The 25,134-nt window shown below is 55.0% G+C and overlaps 2 protein-coding genes across 2 annotated transcripts in view; both read right to left on the bottom strand.

The window, feature by feature from the left end:
- The window catches only part of C1QB (complement C1q B chain), a 119,081-nt gene that overhangs the window by 43,070 nt on the left and 50,877 nt on the right, over positions 1-25,134 (bottom strand). The window lies entirely within an intron of this gene.
- Positions 10,487-25,134, bottom strand: part of EPHA8 (EPH receptor A8) — a 35,950-nt gene continuing 21,302 nt past the window's right edge. The window contains exons 5-17 of the mRNA XM_067723304.1: positions 23,919-24,254; positions 19,418-19,542; positions 19,180-19,342; positions 17,773-17,866; positions 16,722-16,789; positions 15,733-15,897; positions 15,348-15,533; positions 15,022-15,083; positions 14,243-14,452; positions 13,329-13,478; positions 13,052-13,242; positions 12,591-12,764; positions 10,487-12,452 (exon numbers count right to left, since the gene is read on the bottom strand). Of these exons, the coding sequence (XP_067579405.1) occupies positions 12,338-12,452; positions 12,591-12,764; positions 13,052-13,242; positions 13,329-13,478; positions 14,243-14,452; positions 15,022-15,083; positions 15,348-15,533; positions 15,733-15,897; positions 16,722-16,789; positions 17,773-17,866; positions 19,180-19,342; positions 19,418-19,542; positions 23,919-24,254 (2,039 nt within the window). The 3' untranslated portion in view covers positions 10,487-12,337. The remainder of the gene's footprint in view (positions 12,453-12,590; positions 12,765-13,051; positions 13,243-13,328; positions 13,479-14,242; positions 14,453-15,021; positions 15,084-15,347; positions 15,534-15,732; positions 15,898-16,721; positions 16,790-17,772; positions 17,867-19,179; positions 19,343-19,417; positions 19,543-23,918; positions 24,255-25,134) is intronic.

Below are 25,134 nucleotides of genomic sequence, written 5' to 3'. Positions count from 1 at the left end.
AGAGGACAGATGGACAGAAGGACTGACGGGCCACAGGGAGTGGAGGCTGGAGTTGGGGCAGAGGCTGGGGTGGCTAACCCTCCCTAGATGTGCTTGGGGGCAGGGGAGGGGAGGAGGAGGCCTGGTGGATGCCTTCCTCTCGCGTGTCAAGGACTTGCGTGAGGGAGACAGGCGTGCCGGGTGCTCCTGGGGGCCCCAGGCTTCCCGGCCTCTTCCCCTCCTTCTCTTCACAGCCACATGCAGTGTCTGTCACGCAAGGCAGGAGGCTCAGAGCTACCGCTGAGACCTGCTCCATGGTTGGGGGCTGCGGACAGTGACTGGACCCCTCCCTGGGTCACCTGGGCCCAGGTGTCTGTAGGTGGCTCAGATCCAGTGAAAGGTCCTAGCCCTGGGGACATGGGGCCTTTTAAAGCCCCGGAGGGAGCCTTCTGGTCCGCTGCCCCTCTGCCTCATTTATACCCTCTAACCCTGGCCACACCTCTGTGTGGAAGGTTCTGTTGTTACCCCCATTTAACAGAGCAGCAAACTGGGGCTCAGATAGGGGAAGCACCCAGGCCAAGGGCTCAGCCTGAGTGGTGGGAGCCAGGCTGCGCGCAGGAAGCCCACGTACACGCTGCTTCTTGGCGGTTGAGGCTGCTTCTGGGTCCAGGGCCCTTGTGGCTGGGCAGTGTGTCTGTCAGCCCCTGGGGTCACCATAGGAAACCTCCCAGCCCTCAGACAGAGGCCACTTCCTCCAGTATCAGCTTTTCCAGTGATCAAGATGCTTTGGGGCTCCATCTGAGGGCCTCCCATCTGCCTCTCAGTTGGTTGCAGAGTTAGGTGGGGCAAACCCCCAGTAATCAGGGCCCTGGTCAGTCGGACTCTGTTGCTTGTTCCCTGCTCTGTAAACATGGCTGCTGGGGAGAAATTTGGGGCTTCCCTGAGGAGCTCCCTGCTCCTCCATGAATGGAGCCTCAACTCCCACTTCCTTGATTTTCATCCATTTCTCGTTTTGGTCATCAAGCACTCAGGACAAGAAATGCTTCCATTCATCAATATAATGATGGTAGTAGCAGCAGCAGTAGTAGCAATAACAGCCTTCGAAGGAGGGTTCACTAAGAGAAGATAAACTATGTTCCAAGCTCTAGATAGGTTAACTCACACCTCACAGTGAGTCTGTGAGGCAGGCGTCCTCCCCATTTTACTGGAGAGAAAGCCAAACTTACGTGGCTTCTCTGAAGTCTCGTAGTAAGAGGCAGAGTCAGGATCTAGCTTCTGGTCTAATCCAAAGCCTGGGCTCATTCTGCTGCTCCAGGCAGGATTGGAGATGCAGCCAGAGCTTGGTGGGGCTTCCGAGAGCCATGGCTGGATCACGGGGAGCACGGGAGGAGGGGAAGGAGGTGGCAGATGGTAGGGCAGGGCGGGTCCGAGAACCTGCAGAGCTGGGAGGCAGGCGGCCTTGGTGACTTACAGACACCCTGGGCTGCTGCAGGTGAGAATCACTGTCCCATCCCTCATGAAAGAAACATCAGTGTTAATCGGATCAGGCCCCACACCCTGTGCCCGGCGCCTCATCCATTTTTAATTTATTTCTTCCTTAAAACTTAACCCATGAGGAGGAGGTGGGGAGGGAGCTGAGAGAAGGCTGTGGAGGGATGTCGAGGAGAAGGTAGTAATTCCACACCTTCTGGATTGGTTCAGGGAGACTTTGTAGCACAGAGGTTAATAGCACAGTTTGGAATCACATGCGTCGTCATGATTTCAGCTCAATTACCTACTAGTCATGTGACCTTGAACAAGTCACTTCCCCTCTCTGAGCCTCAGTTTCCTCTTCTGTAACATGAGGCTAATGAATACATGCCCATAGGTCGTGGCAGGCACATAATAGGTGTTCAATAAATTGCAGCTATTGTGCCTAAGGGCTGGTCTGCTCTCATGAGGACCCTAGAAAAATGGGATGTTTTGTCTTTCTCACTGTCTGGAAGCTCATTTCTTCCTGAGGCAAAATTATCCTTCACTGGGGGGACTCTGACCGTAAGAAGGGTTTCTAAAGTAGAGTTGAAATCTGCCTTTCTAAAGCCTCAAGCTTCCGATTGTGGGAGGAAATATCCCAAATCCCTTTCCCAGGACAGCCCCTCCAGGATCTGAAGACAATGATAGGCGATGCTCCCCTGTCCTTACTAGGGTCTTGACACAATCTCCTGTTTCCATGGCTCCCAGATCCCCCTTTCAGCATGGTATCCTCCCCTTGACACACCCAAGGCTCTGTTTACCTCCTTCAGCACAGTCTAGCAAATATTACTGAACCAGGACCTAGGCTGCATCAGCCTCACCCAGTCCCTGAGAAACTCCAAAAGAAGTATTTAGGCAAGAAGAGAGGCAAGGCTCTAGACGTGCCAAGCCAGCATGGAGCATGGCAGGAAAATCACTTCCCCTGACTATGACCCAATACTTCCAATAATCCAGCCTCAGCTCCTCTCAAAGTCCAGAGGTGGCCCCAGCCCAGGCCCTGGAGTCAGGCGCCTGCAGATGCAGAATCAGCACCAAGGACAGCTCCATAGTGTTTGGCTGCAAGAGTGTCCTGCTGGGTTTGAGGCTCAGTGCAGTCCACGGAAGGTGACGGCTCCAGTCCTTAGACCACTGGCTAAAGACTGGCAGGCCAGGTTATCTGGTCACAGGGTGGAAGTGCTGAATAAATGTTGAATAAATAATTTACTAAGTGTTGGTTTCAGGCAGGACAAGAATTAGGAGAAATTATGGAGCATAAGTTCAGAAATTGGGGACCTTGGGGGAAAGCAATTTGGCCTGACGTTGGAGGCAAGAGTCTTAACTTGTATGAGCCTCAGTTTCCCCAGCTGTGAAAGGATGGGAAGAATGATGGAGATATATATAAAGGGCCTGGTACATAATCCCTCCGAGACTTGGCCTTTCTTGAGGATAGTGCCAGGAGTGTTTGCCTGGCCTGTGAGTGATGCTGGGAGGATCTCAGAGGAGGGGCCAAATGCATGTGTTAAACTGGATTCTGGGGCTCTGCTGTGCATCTGAAATTGGACACTACGTGTCCACGATGTTCCTGTGAGGATCCGCACACTGAGGCAGAGTGATTCCTATTCTGAGCATCTTGACAAACATGCAGTTCTGTCACTGGAGGAGAGATTAGGGGAGGGAGGGAATCAGAGGTGACCATCCGAGCTTGGCATCCCTGCATGCACAGACACACACAGACACACACACACACACACACGCATGCTCCTACTACCCTCTACATAGTGACACACCACTCATACACTCAGTCATGCACTGATTCATGTCACAGTCATGGAAATGCATATATCACACACACACAGATACAACTGCATATACAATAGTACACCAACACCAATCACACACACTTGTGTGTTTTATGTATTTTACTCGCTGGGTTCTACATACAAAGACACATCCATTAACCACAGCCGCCTTTACCTTCATGGCATATACTTACTCATCAGAGTCATACTCGCAGAGACACAGGCACATACACTCCTACACCAGCAATCATACATACCCTTGGAGATAATGTCATACGCACCCTTTTGCACAGTTACTTGCTACCGCATGCACAAAAGTATTTGCACGATCTCTCAGAGTCGTCAAAACACAAATGCATAACAGTGTCTCCCCCCACCCCCGCCCCGCCGCCACTCTGTCCCATCACTCATCCTCTTGGTCCAGTGAGACTGGGAGGGTTTCCCAGGTGTGATCTGCTGACTGACTGGGTGATTCCTGAGCTTAGGACAGGGCCCACATCCCTAACCCCTCCCTCCAGCACACCTCACCACTGCTCTTCCCCAAGGAGTCATGTTGACCTGGTTTGAATCCTGGTTCACCACTCACCAGCTCTGAGCAAGTTACATAATTTCCCGGTGCCTTGGTTTCCTTACTGGTAAAAATGGAATAGTAATAGTAACACTCTCATAAGGCTGCTGTGAGGATTGGAAAGCATGCATGGAAAGCACTTGTCACTGTGTCTGGCACATGATAAAATTGTGGTAAATAGTGATCCATTAGTATTAATAAGAACAATAAGCCACCCATATAGGTTCCCAATAGATACCATACAGACAGCCTTCTTTTCATGGCCTCTTTCACACAAGTGCGTGGTCGGGGAGCAGGGGAGGAATAATTACTTTTTAGCATCCAAAGATGATGTCAGCATTGGGAGGGAGGGGACTGCAGCTGGGCTCCCCTCCCCTCACCGCCTTGGCCCCAGCCCCTGTGTCACCGTGGCCATGCCTTCACTTGAACCTTCCCTCGATGGTTTCTGGCTTCCTTCACCTGAGTCTGCATCACCTCTACCCCTGCCCTCTGCCCAGCCAAGACCCTGGGCCCCCTTCTTCTTCCCTTGGGCTCCTGCCACCTCAAAGCAGGAAGGTGGCTTTCTGGTTTATTTTGGTTTATTTTATTTGATGCTGGACCCCTCATCTTTGGTATTCAGAGAGGAGCTCTTGTGATAATCTCTCCACTCTAAATGCTCATCACATTTCTCTTAAAGCCACAGGCGCTCCCCCCATTCCCATCTTTTATTCATCATCTTCCACCAGCCCCAACACAGGAGACATGGAAATGCAAGCCCTCCAAGGACTGCGAATTTCACGCCAGTAGCTGACCCTTCCCCAGCCACCGAGGGTGGGAGAGATGGAGGTGTCCTAATGAGGTGCCCGGGGAATTGGGAATGGAGTTTGAGAGGTGGTGGTCCACGGGCCTAGGCCATCATCCCCTAGGTGAAATGAGAGATAGAGGAAAAATGGTGAGGGGCCTTCCGTGGGGCTAGGATGTTAGCCTACCCCTTCCTGCTTCCAAAACCTCACCCATGCTCATGGACTGCCTCACCCTTGCACCATCCCAGAGATACCCAGCCACCTTCCTTCAGCTATAGTGACCAACACCAGACACGACCCCTTGTATCTTACCCTCATCATCTTCTAATCCTCATGACAAGCCTGTGTGGTGTGTATAGTATTTGATCCCACGTAATGGACTCAGGGTCACATGGAAGGGAAGGATGAAGAAACTGACCCCAAGATAGGGCACTTACCCAGGACCCCAGTAAGGGGTATTTTTCTGTGTCTCTCTCATTCACTGAATTCTGACCACGATCTAGCCCTGGGCTGAGCACTGGGGTCCTCTGGCTAAATAGGAACAGCTCTGGCCTTAATCAGTCCACAGGGAGTGGGGGGATCTATCACAGTGTAATATAAGTGTTTTAATGGGAGGTCTGGGGGCCTGTGGGAGCTCAGAGAAGGGAGGCATACATCCCTAAGTTAGGGAGAGGTGTACCAGAGGTTGGGATCTTCAGTAGGGGAGGAATTAACCAGAGGGGGAAGGAGAGGAAGAACATTTCTCTAGTGGAAAACATACATGTTCCACAGCCATGGGAGAGGGCCGAGCATGTTTATGGACCTGCAGGTGTTTTCTTGCGGCTGTAGGGTCCTCTGTGGGTTTTCTGGGGAGTGGGCACAAGGGATGAGACAAGATACAGGGGTAGAGCCAGGTTAGAAACCTTTGCTTGGTGCCTTGGATCACCTCTTCTTACACCTCCTCTAACCCCCAGTCGTGCCATCTGTTTTCCTCTCCCCATAAGATCCCTCAGAGGGCTGGGGGGGTTTGGCCAGCTTTGCCCACACTCAGGGCCCAGAGAGTTATTCTTCCAGGGGGCTTCTGTTTCCTCAGGGGAGTCCAAGTAGAGCAAGGCTTGCTCCAAAGAGATGAGATACTAATGGTGAAAATTCAGGCATTGTATCTGATTAAAGTGTAAGGTGTTCATATGTCTGAGGATTTCCTTTTGATCATCAAACTGCTCCTCTGGGGAATTTTTTTCCCTTCTGCAGGTGGTCCTAGAATGGCGATACCAAGATCCAGGAGGTAGAAGACAGTCCAAAGCTGCTTTGGGAAGCCTTCCTTTAATGCACGTTATGAAAAGTTAGGTGGCCTGGGTTCAGACCCAGACTGTGCCTCTGATGCTGTGGGAACTTGGGTGAATCCTTTTCTCTCTCTGGGAAGGGCTGAGTTTCTTTATTTAAGAAACCTAGAGGGTGTGGAGAATGAACAATCTGGTTCCTCAAAGCCCTCTAATTCTATAATAAAACAAAGGAACTTATTCCAACATTCTATGATCCTATGATTTGGCTTCTATGTTTTCTCTAGCCTGTGAGCATCTTGAGGGCAAAAATTATCTTATATACTCCAGAATTCACAGATTCAAGGCAGGACCTATCACAGAAGAAGTGCTCAGTAAATATACATTCATTCATTCACTCATTCATTCATTCAACAAACACCTGTTACACACAAATGAGGGCCACAAATGTGCTGTGTGCTAGGGTTAAAGCATTGAGTAAGTTAGATGCCATACTTGCTTTTTAGAATGTATTGAATGATGGGGGCAGAAAATAAGTAAATAGACCATGTATAACCTCAACAGGTTTTAAGGGCTATAAAAAAATAACATTGGGTAACATGGTAGAAAGTGACCCAGGAAGAAGCAGTCACTGTCGGGCTGAACATTTTGAAGACATGGAAGAGCGTCCCATGAAGGAGGAAGAGCTAATGCCAAGGCCTGGCACGTTCAAGAAGTAAAAAGAAGGGCGTGAGTGAGGGGAGGATGAGTGGAGGGAGGTTGGAGAGGCCAGCTGGAGCAGGTTGTGTTGGGTGTTTTAGGCCAGGTGAGGGTTTTAGATGTCATTATCAACTTGATAGAAAGCTTTTGGAGGGTTTTATAACTAGGGAGGTGGCATGATCTCTTTAAAATTTTTAAGATCCCTCTGGCCATCCATGGAGAATGGATTATGGGGGCGAGAGAGGAAGCAGGTGGACCCATGAGGAGGCTCCCGCAGACCGCCAGGGGAGGGGAGTAGTGGTGGCTCAGACTTGGGGGCAAGTGGAGATACACGGTTAGATTTAGAGTGCAGTTCGGAGAGAGCTGACAGGACCTGCTGATCTGTTGCTGCACAGCCAGCCCCCAGCCATTGGAGTCCAGCACCCTGGACAGCGCACTCCACTTCTCCGAAGGGCTGGTTCCGGTTTCTCCCGAGACGCTGAGATCCCTGAAAGCAGCCCTCATTACTTTCTAATTATAAAACATGTCAACATTCAGAAAAAATCAGAAAATAATGTGACAGACGGGTATGTGTCCACCAAGATTAAATGGGTTTTTAACATTTTACCATATTTGTTTCAGAGCCCTCTCTTTTTAAAAAAGAAAATAACTGAAACCTATCAATACAGTTCAATACCCCCGCCTCCTTGCCGTTATTCCCCAGATGTAACTGAGCTGAAGCTTGTGTTTATCTGTTCCAGACGTGTACTGTCTTCATCTAGTTATGCATGCAAAACCTGTAATTCTACTGTTACATAAATTTTAAAAGTTTATATAAATGGTATAGTACCGTACACATTCCTTCATCATTTATTTTTTCACTCCATGTTTATGTTCTTGAGATTTACCTATACTGGGACATGTTGATATAATTTGTTCATTTTAACTGTGATAGATGATTTCACTATATTTATAAAGCAGCTTATTTTCCTGTTCTCCTGCTGAGAGGCAGTTAGGCTGCTCCTCATTTTTCTATCACATACTAAGGTGCAATGAATATCCTTGTCCATGTATCCTTTTTCATATGAGTTTCTCTAGGATGCATAGAAAACACTCTGGGTTCTCCACCCAGGTTCTTTGAACTGCAGGTGCACTCATCCTCCAGCTGCTGTGAGTGTTGGCTGCTAAGGGCTCACAGCTGCTCACAGCTTCTTGGGAATGTCCTCATCCAGGAAGTTATAAATTGCCCCCCTGCATTGGGCAGCCCATAGCCAATGACTGATGGATATGGGGGGGTGCAAAAGTCTGGCCCCCTTGCCTTAAGGCAGATTCGCTCTGCAATGTTATTAATCCTCCAGACCTCCCCACAGGATCAGATTGAAGCTAATCTCCAACTGAGAACCCACCATTACTTAACAGTTCCTCCTACCTTATCTGCCTGCCTCTCTCTCTTCACATGAGAGCCCTCCTTCAATAAATCACCTGCACAAGAATCTCAGGCACTGCTTAGGGGACGTAACCTAGGACAGGCACACACTAAGGCAGAGCTGCTGGGTCTCATCTTAAAATTTACTCTTTCCAAATTTCTCTCCAAAGTAGTTGTACCAATTTACATTCCCACCAGCAGTTTATAAATATTGCTATTCCCCCCCCACCACATTCATCAATACTAGTGTTATAGATTAATTTTGCCAATCAGATTGGTGTAATATGCTATCTAATTTTTGTTTTAATTTTCATTTCCATGCTTACTAGTGATGTTGAGAATCTTTTTAATATCTTTATTGGCCATTCAAATTTCTTCCTCTGTTATTTGTCTGTTCATAGCTTTTGTCCATTTTCCTATTGCTTTGGAATGTTTTGGTAAATTGATTCTTTGAAGTTGGAAAAAAAATTTTTTTTTTAAATTTTGGAAACTTATTCTCTCTTGGTTGGTTGCACAGTTTACCAATATCTTCTCCCAGCCATGGCTTTAACAAATTTATTTTTTGTCATGTAGAAGTTTTTGATTTTAATGAAAGAAGATTTATCATCATTTCCCTTTATCATTTGTGCTTGTTGTGTCTTATTTTCTACTCTAAGATCGTAAAGTTATTTTCCTGTTTTCTTGTAAAAGCTTTATAGTTTGCTTTTTCACATTTAGGACTTTGATCAACCTGGAACTTACTTTGTGAGTGGTGTGAGCAGGAATCTACTTTTATCTTTTTCCATGGGGGTATTTAATTGTCCTAACATCACTCACTGACTACCCCTTGCCATGTTTCAAACACTCATATATATTTGGATCTGTTCCTAGACATTATTCTGTTCTTTTTATCTGTTTCTCTATTCCTGGGACTAAGTCAAATGATTTTAATTATTAAAGCTTTAGAGTAATTATTGAGATCTGGCAGGGCGCAGTTCCCTTCCTCTTCCTCTTATTTCTTCTTCAAATCTGTCTTAGCTATTCTCGGTTCTTTATTATTCCATCTACATTTTGGGATGACCTTGTCGAGTTGCAGAGAAAACCTCATTGCAAGTGTTACTGGGAATAAAATGTATAGATTAAATTGGAAGCTACTAGTAAACTTTATAGCAGGGAGGCTTCCCATCCACCAGCATGATTTGTTTCTCCTGTGGCTGTTATTCTTTATCTCCTCTGCATTCCATCCTTGCACAGGGCGCTACCTAGGAAATGAATCTCCAAACCCTTCTCATCCTCCAGTGCCCAGCTGAATTCTCTCTCCTCCAGGAAGTCCTTGCCCTCCAGGCTCAATGTCCCCCACACGCCTCCTCTAACCTCCTTTAACCCCTCTGCATGCACCATTTTCTGGACACTTAGCCCCCTGGATCCAATTGAGGGAACCATTTTTGTGCGCTCTGTACCTCCGCCTAGAGTTCCGCTTTGTATCCCCAGTGGCACACACTACATAGTAGGTGCTCTGTAGGTCCTACCGAGATGGTTGGTCCTTAGGGAAGAGAAGTTATGTAATAACAGGTTCTTCCTCATAGGAGACAGCTGGTTCCGAGGGGTGGCGCCTAGATCGGAGTTTAGAGTTCCAGGGGGAAACACATCTGGCTTGAGCTCAGGCAGATCTAGCTTACATGATGGTTCTGCCACGTGGGACATTGGCCTGAGCATGATTATTAGTGAGATTGTAGGAAACACATTAAATGTGTTTTTTCCATGGTCCCCCTTTCCCAAATTGAGGGAGAGGCAGGAACGAAGACACTTCCCTCAGCTGGAGGGGCTACTGGAGATCATTTACTTGTTCATCAGCAAGACCCCAGGGGTATCTTCCCCAAATGTCTGAGCCATTGACCCAAATGGACACAGTTGGGCTCTGCTGCCACCACCCTCTCTCCTGCTGCTGTCCCCTTTCTCTGGGAGCAGAGTTGGGTCCTCTGCCTCTTGATGTAACTACGGAAGCTGCTTGCATCCTGTCTTCCCTTCCTTGCCCCATAGGACCCAGGTCTCTCAATGGGCCCCTTGTTCCCAGGGAAGCTGTCCCATGAGACGCTCTTTTCTCATGCATTCCTCCTCCAGGGCTGTCCTTCTTCCCCAAGAGACCGCGAGGCAAGGGCGATGCCCAGCTACAAGGGATTGAGCTCCAGTGTTAAGCACCATCTGTACCTCACAGAAGAAAGAACTGGGGTCCCATGGGGGTGCTTCCTAGCAGAGCATGAGCTTTGGAGTTGGACAAAACCTGGGTTCCAATTCAGACCCCCCCAAACTGACTTTAGGCAAGTTACAAGACTCAGCCTCCTCTTACACAAAATGGGCACATGAATCCTACCTCCTAGGATAGATGAGAAGACCAGAGAGGGGAAAAAGTATGTGTGGGATGCATACAGTAGGTGCACAGCATAAGGTTGGTCCTTCCTTACCAGGAGAGGTCACGGTTGTAGGAATGGGAAAAAATGGGGGACACAGGCAAAGATGAGGCAGAATTTATTCTCAATGTGGGTAAGTACAAGATTCAGGATGGAGACCACAGAGAGGCGGATCCCTGGGACTGTGAGGGGCACCTCACACTGGGGGCAGGGACCACACTTTCCCAAGTGCCAGGCCCACTCTGTTCCCCCTGGCTGTGAGGATACAGAGCCCAGGAACTGGGTGAGAGTGGGGTGGGGGTGGGAGGAAGACAGGGTCCTCCCCGGATCGTGTCCTGACCATGTTTCCGACTTCCATAGGAAGGAAGAACAGCTCGGCTATATAGTAATATAATATATAGAGGTGTAGAGAGCTGACCGCGGCACCTGGGCGGGGCTGAGACTCCCCGAATTATTGCAGGAGGGAGAGGGGGCTCAGTGCTGGTGTCTCCGTGGAACAGCTGTGCTGGCTACTGGAAGGGCTGGGCAGGGGGCGGGGCTGAGCTTGCCCCTCCTTCGGGGCCGGCAGGGGTAACCCGGCATCCTGCCCAGTGGGGTCCCTTGGGCCCCCGCCAGCTTCCCCTGGGATGGGGCTTTCTCACCCTGGGTGCTTCTTATGTGCTTTGAAGACCATTTTTGCATTGTCAGGAGCGAGGAAAAAATATTCTGACATGGTAGAAAAAGATATTTACATACCCTGGTGGGCCGTTAGAGGGAGGGTCAACTCTGAGTGGGGGGCGACTTCCTCCTCTGTGCGGAAGGATGTGGGGAAAAAGCCCCGGGAGGAGGCTCAGCTCTGAAACTTCGCTGCCATGTGACCTTGGACAAGGCACACTCCCTTGGTCTGTCCGGAAGGTGCAGGAGGGGTGGACTTGGGGCTGAAAAACCAGGATGTTATGGTCCTTGTTCCTAGGTGTGGGTCTGGGGGGCAGGCCAGGGCTGAGCAGTGAGGTTGGCAGAGGGACTTGCAAGTGAGGAGCCCTAGGCTGTGCAGGGGCATCAGAGACTAGAAGGAAGTTGGTGGGCCCTGGCCCCTGGTCAGGTAGCCAAGTTCAGCTGAGGGCATCTCACGTACCCTGTGTTGATGCCTACACAGAAGGTGGCCAGAGGGGTTGGCCGGGAACCCTGTTTCCCTGTTGAAGCAGTGGTGGGAGCCAGGTGGAGGATGCAGGTGGCCCCCCACCAGCTAGAGGGAGGGCTCAGACCTGAGATAGAGCGGGGGGTGGGCTCAGCTGGGCGGAGACAAGGGTGGGCCTGGTGCTGGTGTGGTTTGGAAGTAGCCCCTGGCCCCAGCCCCCAGGCTTGGGGGAGGGGTGAGCTTCTCCCCAGTCCCTGTGCGTGCTGGGACCTGGGCCCACAGCTGATGGGCAGTGTCACACCGAGTTCCCTGCTCACGCATCCTCACGCTGTGACACGCATCCTCATTCATGACATGCCATCCACAGTCACACACACGTGCCCCCAGCACTAACGAATAAGCACACTCACCATAACTGGCACACATCCACGGGGGACCTCATGGGTGGACACACACACACACACGATCACACGTGTTCACAAGGGCTCCTGTGACCTCGTGAGAACACACCCCTACAGCATGTGAGTGCGTGCACACAGGCACCCTCACGCACACGCGCACACACACAGAGGCAGGTGAGCGACATCGCCGTTGGGCTCAGTGGCATTGAGGCCCCAGCCTCTGGGAAAGAGAAGGCCCTCTGCCCTGGGGGCAGCTGTCCCCTCCCTCCTGGGCACCAAAGGTCCCTTCCCAGGTGGCCTGACCCCAGATAACTCCAGGTCTTGTGGTGGAGTCCTCGGCCTCCCTGGCACCTGAGGGGAAGGCAGCCAAGGAGGAGGGACAGAGGCCTGGGGCGGCCAACCCTGCGAGTCCTCTGACGGCTGGCATGACCCGGGCCTGGCTCGGTTTGGTCAGAGGTGCCGGTGGGGCCCCTGCGTGCTGGTCAGCTGGGCCCTCATGGTCTCGATGCTGCCCAGGATCTTCTTCTGGTGGCCCATGAGGGTGATGCCCAGGGCATGCACATCCCTGTAAAGGAAGGCGGTGCTGACCTGGGAGTCTGGGAGCTGTGGAGACGGGGACACACCCATCCCTGGAGCTGCCATCCTCAGCGGCTCCACCTCTGGCCTCTCCCCCTGCTCCCGTCGCCAGGGGCCCACCACTTACTGAGCATTCATACGTAGCACCATGCCCAGAGAGGAGTAACCCCCAGCAGCGAAGTGGTCCCGGTAGCGGCCCATGCGGATGGAGTCCAGCCAGTCCCCCACGGTGAGGCCCCCGCCGCCACCCCCGCCCCCGCGGAGGTCAAAGCAGCTCCGAGCAAAGGCGGGGGGCGGGCACCTGAGGCACAGGGGCCCTTGGTAAGTGGTCTGCCAGGAGACACTGGCGCCAGCCACTCAGCCTCCATCTAGGCTTGGCAGTGGCAAGGAGGGTCTGAAGGGTTAGACCGCAGGCTTGGAAGTAGAGCTCTGAACAGGGCTCAGAGGCCCAGGCTGGGTCTGGTCCAGGGGTCAGGGCAGAGCCATCCCAAGGCCTGGACTAAGTCTGGGCCTTGTCTAGGGCAAGCGGGGAGGGCAGCTGGGGCGGGCGGAGCTGGGGTGGGCAGAGCTGGGGTGGGCGCCAGGCACCTGTTGACAGTGGCCGTGGCCCTGAGACTCTCAGGGCTGCGGATCAGCGTGTCCAGGACGCTGACGATCTGGGAGAAGCGAGGCCGCTGGGCCCGGTCCTTGTGCCAGCAGTCAAGCATGAGCTGGTGCAGGGCACGGGGGCAGCCCATGGGCGCGGGCAGGCGGTACCCCTCCTCCACGGAGCTGATGACCTGTGGGGGGAACACAGCAATGGGCTGGAGCGGCCCTTCCCTCCAAGGCCCCGGCCGCCTCTGCCCAGCCAGGCTCCGGCACTCACATCCCGGTTGGTCATGTTCCAGTAGGGCCGCTCCCCGTAGGCAAGCACCTCCCACATGACCACCCCAAAACTCCACACATCGCTGGCCGAGGAGAAGGTCCGGAAGGCGATGGCCTCGGGGGCTGTCCAGCGGATCGGGATCTTCCCTCCCTGCGACGGACACACGAGTGTTGAGAGCTTCTCCCCAGCTCGTCAGGGAGCTGAAGGCAGGGATCTGGGCTGGGAAACTCGAAGGCTGGATGGAGAGACACGGCCTCCACCTTCCAAGAGCACCTGTTCTGATGGGGGAGACCTGCACATGGAGCTGGTGTGGAGACTGAACAAAAGACAGTGGGTGGAGGGCCTGGCACCCAGTAGATGCTCAGTAAGTATCAGTCAACAGGTTGATGCCTGAACAAGTGACGAAGCTCGGAGAACGTGGTCTAGTAATTTTCTAGCTCCCCTGGAGGGGTTTTTTTTGGTCACAAAATCCTTTCTCTAAGTGAAACCTTATTTGGGGTCTCAGTGGGCGAGATCCTAAGGGAAGGTCCTGACAGAGGCAGGGGTGGAGGCCCTCCACCCTTAAGGCAGCCCCTAAAGCACTGCTAGAGAAGCCCAAATCCCCCCAGAACACATTTTGAAAATGCTGGGTTTTAGTCAAACGTTAGAGACAGACGTGGAGTGGAGGCGATTCAGAGAGATGCCAACTCTCCCCAAAAATCCTAGTGAGTGAGTGATGGGGGGACCGGCCCTGGTATCTCCGCAAGCCAGTTAGTGACGGAACAGAGGTGGGAAAGCTTTGGTGCAAACTGAGGTGCAGAGAAGAGGTAGGACTCGCCCCAGGTTGAAGGCAACCCTGAAACGTCCAACTTCCCTAACGACACGTGGGGGGCTCCATCCCAGGGCCTGCTGGAAAGGGGGTGCGGGCTACGCACCGTGGTGGTGTAGGCGGCGTCGGGGTCATCCTCCAGCACCCGCGAGAGCCCGAAGTCAGACACCTTGCAGACCAGGTTGCCATCGACCAGGACGTTGCGGGCAGCCAGGTCGCGGTGGACATAGCCCAGGTCCGAGAGGTAGCGCATGCCGGCGCCCACTCCTCTGAGCATGCCCACCAGCTGCATGATGGTGAACTGCCCATCGTGAGTCTGCAGGGGGACGTGGCTTGGGCTTCAGGAAGGCTCTTTGCAGTTTACAAAGTGCCTCACTGCTTAGGAAGCATATTGCTGTTTAAGGTTTGTTCTCACGTCTCATTTACACTCACAGCAACCCTGAGAGGTAGGTAGGGTGGCAGTGACTGGTCATCCACTTTGCAGAAGGAGAAATGGAGGCCCAGAGAGGTTTCGCCCTGTGCCTAAGAGCACCCAGCAGATGAACGGCACGGCGAGGGCTGGGCATCTAGGGATTTCCACCACTACCCGCCATGCCTCCCAGCTGACTGGGGCCCTGGGTCCCCACAGAGGCACCCCTCTTAGCCTGTCTGCAGGACAGGGCAGCAGGACCCGTGCCCAGAGGGACTTCCACGTGATGGGGGGCTGAAAGGCAGTTTGATGGGCTGACCTTTAAGACCCCTCCCCACACCTGGCTCGCCTTCCCCAGGTCTGTTGGGTCCAAGCTCTGGGGAGGAGGGGGTATCTGGAGGTCTCACATTATCTCCCACCACCCAGACTGAACTTCCCTCCCCCGGCCCAGGTGAAAGGAGTGGCGGGGCACGCACCCTCAGGAAGGTGTCCAGAGAGCCGTTCTCCATGTACTCGGTCACGATCATTGCCAGCTGGCCTGGGGACGGCGCCGGGGAGGAGGTGGCTCTTGGTGGGGGGATCAGGAACATGCCCCCCCGCCCCCGCTATGAGCTGCCAGGAGCTGGGCCAGCACCCAGGGCCCCAGGGAACGTAGGGTTTCCATTGGGGTTCCAGGCTCTGGGCCCCCTTCCATGCCAAGTCATCTGGGGACCTGAGCCAGGGGGATGGGGCAGGGCAGGGTGGTCTGGGGATGCAGCAGAAGGGGCCCTGCAGGGTGAGGCTGCTGTCGCCTGGCACCTACCACGGGTGACGACACCTTCAAGGCGGATGATATTGGGGTGGTCAAACTGGCCCATGATGGATGCCTCGCTCAGAAAGTCCCGCCGCTGCCTCTCCGTGTAGCCGGCTTTGAGGGCCTTGATGGCCACGGGCATGTCCCGCTGCCCCGGCACCTGCAGATGCCCGTAGCAGACTTCCCCGGACTCTCCTGTGAACCCAGGTGGGGCAGGCAGGGGGTGGGCGGTGGGACCTTCCTCCCCTCACCCCAGACTCTGCACTCTCCCAGCCCCACATACCCGAGTGTCTGGCCATGCCGGGCATCTTGGTTCCCCCATCCCTCTGCACTGGGTGTCCCTCCCCTGGGCACCCCCTGTGATGTCCCCACACTCACAATCCCTGAAGCTCACCGGAGCCAATGATCTTCTCAATGTGGATTCTAGAGGCCTTGATCTCGCGGGTGAAAACGCGGCCCGCCCGGCCCGGCTCCTCGTAGGTGTGGGGTTCTGCATAGAACTGGGGCTCTGGGATCTTCCCCGGAGGGTGGTGCAGGGGCAGGAAGACGGGTGGAGGCGCTGAGGGGCCAGGAGAGAAGGGCCATCGGTGGGCTCCATGAGGACATTCTCTCCCAGCATTCCCTGGGCCTGGGACGGGACTGGTGGTGAAGTGAGAAGTGTCTCCGGGAATCCCAGGATGTGGTGGCAAACAGGTGCCCAATCAGTGCTTGCCAAGTGTAAGCAGGGTCTCTGTGGAGTAGCTCTGAGCTCTCTAGGGGACTTTGGGATTTCTCGTGAGTTGTGAGCCTGTCTGTCATTTTTCTGGGGTTAATTTTAGGGTCCTTAAGACCTTTCTCAATTGTCCTAGGGTAGGAATGTGACCAAAAAAGGTCACATCACAGTGCCAACTCAGACTGATGGAAAGCGGGTCTCTAGAAGACTGTGTTAAGAAGGATTCTGAGACCGCATTCAGGCTCCATGGGAATCAGTACCATGATTGATTCTGCCGTGGGCAAAGAAGTGGGGCATTGAGGTAGGCATCCCCATATTTGCCCTGTTTTCTGAGGTTTCTGCAGAGTCCTGAAAAAGTTCTTTGTAGCAGGGGTTCTTGTCCAAGAGTATATGACCCCCCAAAGGTGTATGTGAAATTGTGCGTGAATGCCAATATCTGTGCATTTGCCTGGGGAGAGAGAGGGTCCGTAGCATCCTCTTCAAACCCAGGCAAGTTGCACAGAACTGCACCTTGGGGTCTCAGGTCTCTGTGACAGCCTGCCGTCTCTCTCTGGGGCTCTAGTCTTTTCTGTGGGCGCCTTTCCCCTTCCCACCTGCACCACCCCCAAACCAGCACTGGGTCCTACTGTGACCTCTGCTTTTGCATTCAGATTCCTGGGCCCTGCACTCACCCTGCCCGTTCTGATAGTGCATCTTCTCCTCGTCCGAGTGCTGGAAGGCCTTGCTGTAGCCGCAGTGCCTGTGGAGGGTGGACTGTCCCTGGTTTCAGCCCTGACCCCGTTCAGGAACACGTCCAAACTCCTCCCTTCTACCCCCCTTCCCCTTTCAGGTCAGCTTCTGCCACCCCAGTCCCTGCCCCTGCAGGGGGGCAGTCCCAACCTCAGGCTCTCAACCCAGCTGAACTGTGACATTTATAAACACCATATAATTTACAAAATCAAGTCCACTTGGCCCTCACAGCAAAGTCTATGGCATTATTAGCTCAATTTTACACGAAAGCACCCCTGGTAGAGGGGCTGGGAGATGAGGCTTCTGAGGCCAGCTCCGCCGTGTGAGCTTGGCAAGCGCCTTCCCTTCCCTGGACCTCAGTTTCTCCATCTACGGATGCTCTTTCCAATCCTTGCTGAGTGGGACCCTAAGCCCGCACCACCTTCCTCTGGAACAGAGTGGGAGGGGGAGAGTAACTAAGGGCGTGGTCTTTAGTTTTAACAGACCTGGGTCCTGTCCCACTTCTGACACCTACTTAGTCGGTGGGCTGGTTTGGGGGTGCTGTGTGTCTGACACACATCCGAGTGGAGATGGGGCTGGGCAGCTGGGCCTCAGGAGGAAGGCCTGTGCTGGGGGCACACCTGGGGAATGTCAGCGTGAAGGCAGAATTCAAAGCCGTGGGCCCTGACAAGGTTACTCATGAGAGCTGGAGCTGGGTAAGTAGGAAAGAGAAAAGGGTCCCAGACCAGCCTGGGGCCCTTCTGCTTTCAGGAAGTTGTGCAGAGAAGGGGCTGGAGGAGATGGAAGACAGGCCAGACAGGTGGATGAAAGTGGGGGGTGAGCCGGACATGGAAGGCAAGAGAAAAGCGTCCCAAGAAGGAGGAAGGAAGAACAGGTATATCTGTCAGTGAGCCCAGGCACAGGGGATCACTGGCTCAGCAGGGCTGGGGACAGGCAGGAGACACAGTGCTCCAGGGGAGGGGGTTGGGGTGGCCGGGGGCCAGGACCACCCACCTCTTCTTGCAGATGACCAGGAGAAGCAGCACGACCAGGCCAGTGATGAGTGTCAGGCAGATCCAGACGATGGTCCGGGTGTCGTAGCGGGGACCTGTGGGGGGAAAGCAGGCTGGGGGGCCAGCCACTCAGCCCTGTCCTCAGGGCCAGAGGTCTGGTGGCCTTCCCGGGGCCCGGCGGCAGCCTCCTCGGCTGTGAGCCAGCCCAGAGCTGGGGCGCAGGCCGCATCCTCCTCTGCCCCACCCTCTCCTCTACAAGTCTCCCCTTCAATATCCTGCTTTCCAACCTGGTGCCAGCACTTCCTGGGACTGTGTAACCTGGGCAGAGTCACTAGACTTCTCTGAGCCTTAGCTTTCTCACCTGTAGTGTGAGTCCAGAAACGCCTGTCCTGCCCATTACTGTAAGAGTGACAAAGCTGAATATACGGAGAGCTGCACATTCCAGCCAGTAACCCACATCCCTTCCAGGGATAACCCAGTATTATCGTGAGTTGTCAGATGAGAAAACCGAGGCCCAGAGAACTCAAGGAACTTACTCAAGGACACACAGCAAATGGGATGGAGCCGGGCAGGATTCCTACCTGGGTGGTCTCAACATGGTATCAGACCTAAGAGCACTTGAGACACACAAGTGCCAAGGGGGTGCCAGGTTGAGGAAGGTAATCAACTCAGCCTTGAACCATCTGTCTTAGCACTGCCCCCCTGGAGGGTGCTGAGTATAGGAGAAGACCCCAACGGGCTGGAGATGGGGGCAGGGGGTTCCCAAGCTTGAATGTGCCTCAGAATCACCCTGAAGGTATGATCAAACCAAAATTTCTGGGCCCCCAGCGCCAGGGTTTCTGCTTCCGAAGGTCTGGGGTGGGGCCTGAGAATCAGCATTTCTGATAGCTCCCAGGGGCTGCAGCTGCTGCTGGTCCTGGACTACACTGTGGGAACCGCTGTTCTGGAGGCGGGGGGGTGCAGGGCAGGATGATACTGGGGAAGGGCACAGAGTTTGTCCCCAAGCTGACCAGGTTCAAGTCTTGCTCTGCTGGGTAACCTTGGGCAAATCACTTTACTGCTCTGACCCTCATTTTCCTCACCTGTAAAATGGGGATGTAGATATTGCCAACTCACTAGAGGGTCTCTGGGACGATTATAAGATAGTCCTGCTAGCAAAGGGCACCATGATGCCTGCAAGTCACGCTGATGCTCGGGGAAAGCCTGCAGCTGATGGGCTGTTACGAGCTCTGTCACCTCGGGCGTGTAACTTTCCTCCTCTGAGCCTGTCTTTTCACCTGTCAAAATGCTGATCTGGCCCACGCACCAGCTCAGCATGCACTCGTTCCCGTACTCTGACCACCACGACCCTGGCCCTGGCCCTGGCGCCTGGCCCAGCTCCCTCGCCCTCCCCCCTCCCTGCACTCACGGGGTTTCCCGGTCTCCACCTCCACGGCCTGGCTGAAGCGGCCGCAGCCAGCCGAGGTGCGGGCTCGGACCTGGAACACGTAGCGGGTGCCCGGCTTGAGGCCCGAGACGGTGGCCCTGGTGGTGACAGCCTTGAGGGTGGAGTAGCTCTGCATCTCCTTGTCCTGCCCGTGGGAGGGGTGGTCAGCCAAGGGTCCCCGGCCTGGTGGCCTCCCTCTTTCTCCCCTCCCTGTGGGTACCTTCTCGTAGTACTTGATCTCGTACTCCAGGATGATGCCATTGGGCTGCTCTGGCTCCTGCCACAGCAGCGAGACGCTGGTCTGCCCCGCCCGCTCCTGGCGGATCACCACCACCTGGGACGGGGCTGGGGCAGGGGGAGGGAAGGGAGCTTGGTCAGGTCAGATGGGTGGACGGGTGATGATGGGGAAGGGCCTCTGTCTGCTCCTTCCTCAGGCCCCGCCCAGGGATGCTGGCTTGGGCCACACTCACCTTGCTAACTGTCCTGCCGCCGCCCCAGGAGAGCCAGTACCCTCTGCTCCTCCTGGCAAATCATTGGCTGCCGTCCTGGTCAGTTATCTGGGGTTGGCACAGCCTGGCTCCCAACTGGGATGCTGGGGTTGGCTTGACCCAGAAGAGGCCTGACCCCGCAACTTCCACTGTCTCCTCCTCCTCTCTGGCCAAGCCCACCCACTGGAAACATGCTGGACCCCCGCCAGCCCCATCAAGCAGCCGCACTTGTCGACCCTGAGGCCCCATCACCTGATGTCTCTGTCTCCGTGTCACCCACCCCCGCCCAGGGCCTGGCGTGGAGCATGCTCTCAGGAGCACTGAGGAGGGAGGAAGAAAAGGAGAAGGGAGGGGAAGAATCAAGGGAACCAACGCCCTCACTGCCTGGGTTTGGAGGGACATGAGCTGAGCCTGAGGCCCATGTGAGCTCAAGTATTCTCGAAGTCACACTAGGTCACACTTTCGCCCCCTTGCTCATTCCCTCCCCCACTCCTGTGCTCAGTGCAATTACCCCTGAGGTGAGTCTGTTGGGAAGGGTCGGATGTCGACCCGGCCACAGCCAAACCGAAGGGACTGCCCTCAGAGCTGCAACCCCGTCCTCCCCGACCCCTCCAGCCGCAGCCCTCCCCTCTGCTCACCCGAGTTCCGACTCTGCCCTACTCCTCCCGTGCCCCCCACCTGCCCCATGTGACCAGCTCTGGCCTCATAACTGGGCATCCCATCTCTCTGGCACACGTGGGAGCTCCCCGAGGCAGGGGTTGCACATAGTAGATGCCCAATAAATGCTGCTGGACGATGCTGACATGAAAAATTAAGAAGCGACTCCACAGTTAAGCTGCAGAGTGTGGTACAGGGGAGACCCCACCAGCCTGGGAATCAGGTCTGGCTTCGCAACCCGGCCCGTCTCTTGCTGGCTGGGCCCATGACTACCTCCGGGCAGTTTCTCCACCCAGAAAGTGAAGCTGCTGGGTACCAGCTGCCAGGCGGAGGTGAGGCTCAGAGAAGACCACTGTACGTGTGGGACAGACACCAGTGCTGGAACACATGGGTGCCTCTTAAAAACCAAAAAATTTGCAAGGCAAGAGGTGCTGTGTGAGTCGGGCAGACACAGAGGGAGACTGGGGCTCAGAGGTGGGATGGAAACAGGGCGGAGCACCAGAGAGGGCTCCAGGGAGGAGGGGGGTGTAGAGAAGAGGCTACGGGGAGGCACGGGGAGGGGGACGGGCAAGTGGTCTCTGAGGACAGACCTCCGGCATTTGCTCAGGGCTGCTGTCTGCCCCAGGCCCCCAGCCCAGAGCTGTGGGTGTCCACTACATCATCTCCCTAGAATTTCCTGAATGACTCCCACATGCTGGGCAGTGGGCTAGGACCTGGGGATACAGCAGTGCCCGACAGCCCTCAAGGAGCTTATGGTCTAGTTAAGAGAGACAGAGTTAATAAGAAAACGAATCAATGCATAATTACAGGTATGCTAGGTGCATGGAAGACACGAAGAGGGTGCCGTGATGGAGAGGACCTTACGTCTGCAGGGGCCCAGGAGGGAACGGGGCCATTTCAGCTGAGGTGGTCCAGGTGGGCCTCCGAGAGGCAGGGGGACAGCTAACCGAGGACTGAAGGAGGCAGCGAGGGGAACGTCACAGGGAGGAGCACGTCATTCCGACCGAGAGGCAAGGCCAAGTCCCAGGGCAGGGAAGGGCATGGTGTGTCCTTCCCTGGACACAGGGATGAGGACCCGAGGCCAGTGTGGCTGGAAGGGAGAGAGCCCGGCGACAGTGGATGGGGTGCGGCTGGGGAGGTGGGCAGGGGAGGGTCTGATGGGTCCCCTGAATCATGGTGCAGGGTTGTCCAGGCAACATGAGATGGACTGAATTGTGCCCCCCTCCCAAAATTCGTCTACTGAAGCCCTAACCCCCAACACGATAGTATTTGGAGATGGAGGCTTAAGGAGATAATGAGGTGTAGATGGGGGCATTGATGCCTTTCTAAGAAGAGACACCAGAGAGTTCTTTCTCTCTTTCCTTCTCTCTCTCTGCCATGTGAGGACACAGCGAGAAGGCAGCCGTCTGCAAGCCAGGAAGAGGGCTCTCACCAGGAACCAAATTGGCCGGCACCTTGACCTTGGACTTCCGGCCTCCAGATCCGTGAGCTGTAAACGTCTGTGCTTTAAGCCCCGGCCTATGGTATGTGTTATGGCAGTCTGAGCTGACTAGGACCGATGGCATGTGTGTGTACGGGGTGGAGGGGTCGGAGTGTGGAGGGGGTCACGCTGAAGGGAGACCCAGTGGGACTGGCTGGTGGGTGGACGAGGCACGATGGAGGGATAGCCAAGGATGACGGCTGGGTTTGGGGCTCAAGTAACCCCACGAACAGCGGTGCCACGTCCTGAGATGGGGGCCTGGGGAAGGGGCTGGTTTGGGGGTGCTGTGTGTCTGAAACACATCGAGTGGAGAGGGGAGTGGGCAGCTGGACCTCAGGGGAGAGGCCTGTGCTGGTGACACACTTGGGGGACATCAGCACGAAGGTGGAATTCAAAGCCGTGGGCCCACTCTGGCAAGATGGAGCTGGGTAAGTAGGAAAGAGAGGAGGGTCCGGACGTGCCTGGGGTCCTCCAGCTTTTGGGAATTTGTGCAGAGAGAAGGGGCTGGTGGAGATGGAGAAGGACAGGCCAGAGAGCTGGATGGAAAGTGGGGGGTGGGCTGGGCATGGAAGGCAAGAGAAAAGTACTCCAAGAAGGAGTAAAGAAGAGCGGGGGGTGGGAGGGTGGAGTGCCCACTGCAAACTGAATTTCTGGGGATAGGTGGGCAAAGGCACCTGACTGGAGGTGCCCGAAGAGGCCCACAGGGGAGAGGACGCAGATGTGTGAGCAAGAGAGCTCTTTAAGGAAGCTTCCATGTAAGAGAAGGAGTCTCGTGGCTGGAAGGGTGTGTGGGCTCACGGGAGGCTGTTCTTTTTTTTTTTTTTGCGGTACGCGGGCCTCTCACTGTTGTGGCCTCTCCCGCTGCGGAGCACAGGCTCCAGATGCGCAGGCTCAGCGGCCATGGCTCATGGGCCCAGCCGCTCTGCGGCATGTGGTATCTTCCCGGACCGGGGCACGAACCCACGTCCCCTGCATCGGCAGGCAGACTCTCAACCACTGCGCCACCAGGGAAGCCTGAGGCTGTTCTTTTTAATGATGGAGCACACGGAGCAGTGTGAGCACCGTAGGTTCTCTGCTCCGCCCTCCACCCCTGACCAGCTGGACACCTGTCTCGGCCACCCCAGAGACATGTGGGCAGGGGCGGGGCCTGGCACCACGCACAAGGGCCTACTCCTCATTGCGTCACTAGCACTGAGCAGAGAGCTTGGCATCTCACAGGTGCTCCACAGGTGCCAGAGGAATGAGGGTCTCTTGGGAGGAAGAAGCCCTGGCGTCAGGGACGGGGTGCCCTGGGTTCAGGGTTGGGAAGCCTATTTCACTTGGGAGTGAGGCAGACCTGGGTTTGAATCCTGACCTGCTGCTTCTATGTGGTGACCCTGGCTGCCTCCGGGCCTCAGCTCCTCCTCTGTGACACGGTGGGAAGGGAGTCACTGAGCCAGGCCTGTGTGGTGTTGGGAGGAGACGGGGGTGGGGAGCCACAGGGCACGTGCTAGGGGCGCTGTTAACAGGGAAGCTGCCACAGGCGGCCCTCGGGTCAGGCTGCCACTCGACAGGCAGGACGCACCAGAATTTGGAAAGAAAGGGGCTAACTTCAGTCCAACAACTGGCTAGAAACAGAGAGATAAGTGGTTGTTGTCCAGACCAGTCTGACCAAATCCATCCCAGGGGCAGCAGTGGCAGCTGTTCTGGAAAATGATCATCAGAGTGATTTGATATTTTAATGACATTTATTGAGCACGTACCGTGGGCCAGGTACTGGGCTAAGCATTTTCAGTTCCTTCATTTAAGCCTCAGTAACAGAGCAGGTATGATTACTCCTATCACAAAAGGGAGGAGACAGAGGCAGAGAGGGAAAATTCTAGAACCCAGGCCTGGGATGGTCATGCTAGCCTGCCTCTGTGCTTTTTGGTTTCCTTCCACTTATGGAACATGTTTTAATTTTCTAAGGGCGCGAAGCCTGTAGCTCAGAGTCCTGGTGAGGAAGGCGGAGCCCAGAGAGGCAGGCGCTTGCCCAAACGCCACAGCAAGTCCGCGCAGTGCTCGGATGCCAGGGGGGACGAAGGGCCCGGGAGCTGGGGACGGGCGTCTCCGCCTACCTGCCTGGTTCGTGGTGATGTTGACGACGGCAGCCCGGCGGGGCTCTGGGCTCAGGTCGGACACACCGTTGACGGCCTCGATCCAGAAGGAGTAGTTCATGTGGGCCAGCAGGTTGGCCACCAGCAGGCTGGCCTGCACCAGGCTGGTCTGCTGGGGCACGAAGCGGGTGCTGCCCCCGCACGTCTCGCAGTGGCCCAAGGCCCAGGGGCAGCGGCGGCACACGGCATTGTAGGTGATGTCACTGCGGCCGCCCCGGTCCAGTGGAGGGGCCCACTCCAGGGTCACAGAAGTCCCATTCACGCTGGAGATCAGATTCACTGGTGCCGAGGGGGGGCCTGGAAAGCAGAGAATGACAGGTGGGCATGGAGGGCATGTATTTGGGCTGGTCTAGTCTCCCCCATCAGGTCAGGGAAGGGCTGTGGTTCCCCCATGATACTTGGGGCTCCCTAAGGATAAGGGCACACCTACTCCATCCTCTGGAAGCTCCCCGAGGGCAGAGGCAGTGTCTCTGCCATCAGATTGGGAACACAGTCAGGGTCTGGGCACAGAAGCCACCCTTCCCCCACCCCATGTAGCACCACCTGGATCCTGGGGTTTGTGCTTCACAAGATTTTCATCCAGAGCTGGGGAGAGTCTGCACACAGCAGCTACCCTGGGCGTGAGATGCCCCAGTCATCTGCATCCCCCACCCCACTCCTTAACCCCCTGGCTGGATTTAATGTCAATGACACTGAACACTGTGGTGGAGAAAAGCAGAGCCCCGTGTGCCAAGTGACCCCTCCCCACTGCCCAGGACGGGAGCCCCAGTCTGGGCAGCACAAGGACACTGGAGAGAGGGGCGGGGCTGGGGGCTGGGAGTCGGGGCAGGATCCTGGGCGTGGGGATTTGAACCAGGAGGGCCTGAGGGGCGATGGAATTCCAACTCCCAGAATCTCAAGCTGGGAATCTTAGATCTTAAGAAAATAGAATTGTAGAATCTCAGGGTCATAAAGAACCTTAGAATCTGCAGGGTGTGGAATACTAAAAGCCTAGTCGTTTACAATCTTAAGATTCCTAGAACTGGAGGGCACTGGGTTGTGGATTTGGAGAGAAACTGGAGTCCAGCCAGCTGAGTGCAAATGTTTGTGACCTAGAGCCGGGCTCACCTGGCCTGAGGAGCCCAGAGCAGTCACCACGCCCCTCAGCAATCCTTTCTGCCCCAGCAGGTCCCACATG

The sequence above is a fragment of the Pseudorca crassidens genome, chromosome 2, assembly GCF_039906515.1.
Source record: "Pseudorca crassidens isolate mPseCra1 chromosome 2, mPseCra1.hap1, whole genome shotgun sequence".
NCBI lineage: Eukaryota > Metazoa > Chordata > Mammalia > Artiodactyla > Delphinidae > Pseudorca > Pseudorca crassidens.
The sequence above is the reverse complement of the archived record's forward strand: the minus strand, read 5'-3'. Positions and strand labels throughout refer to the sequence as shown.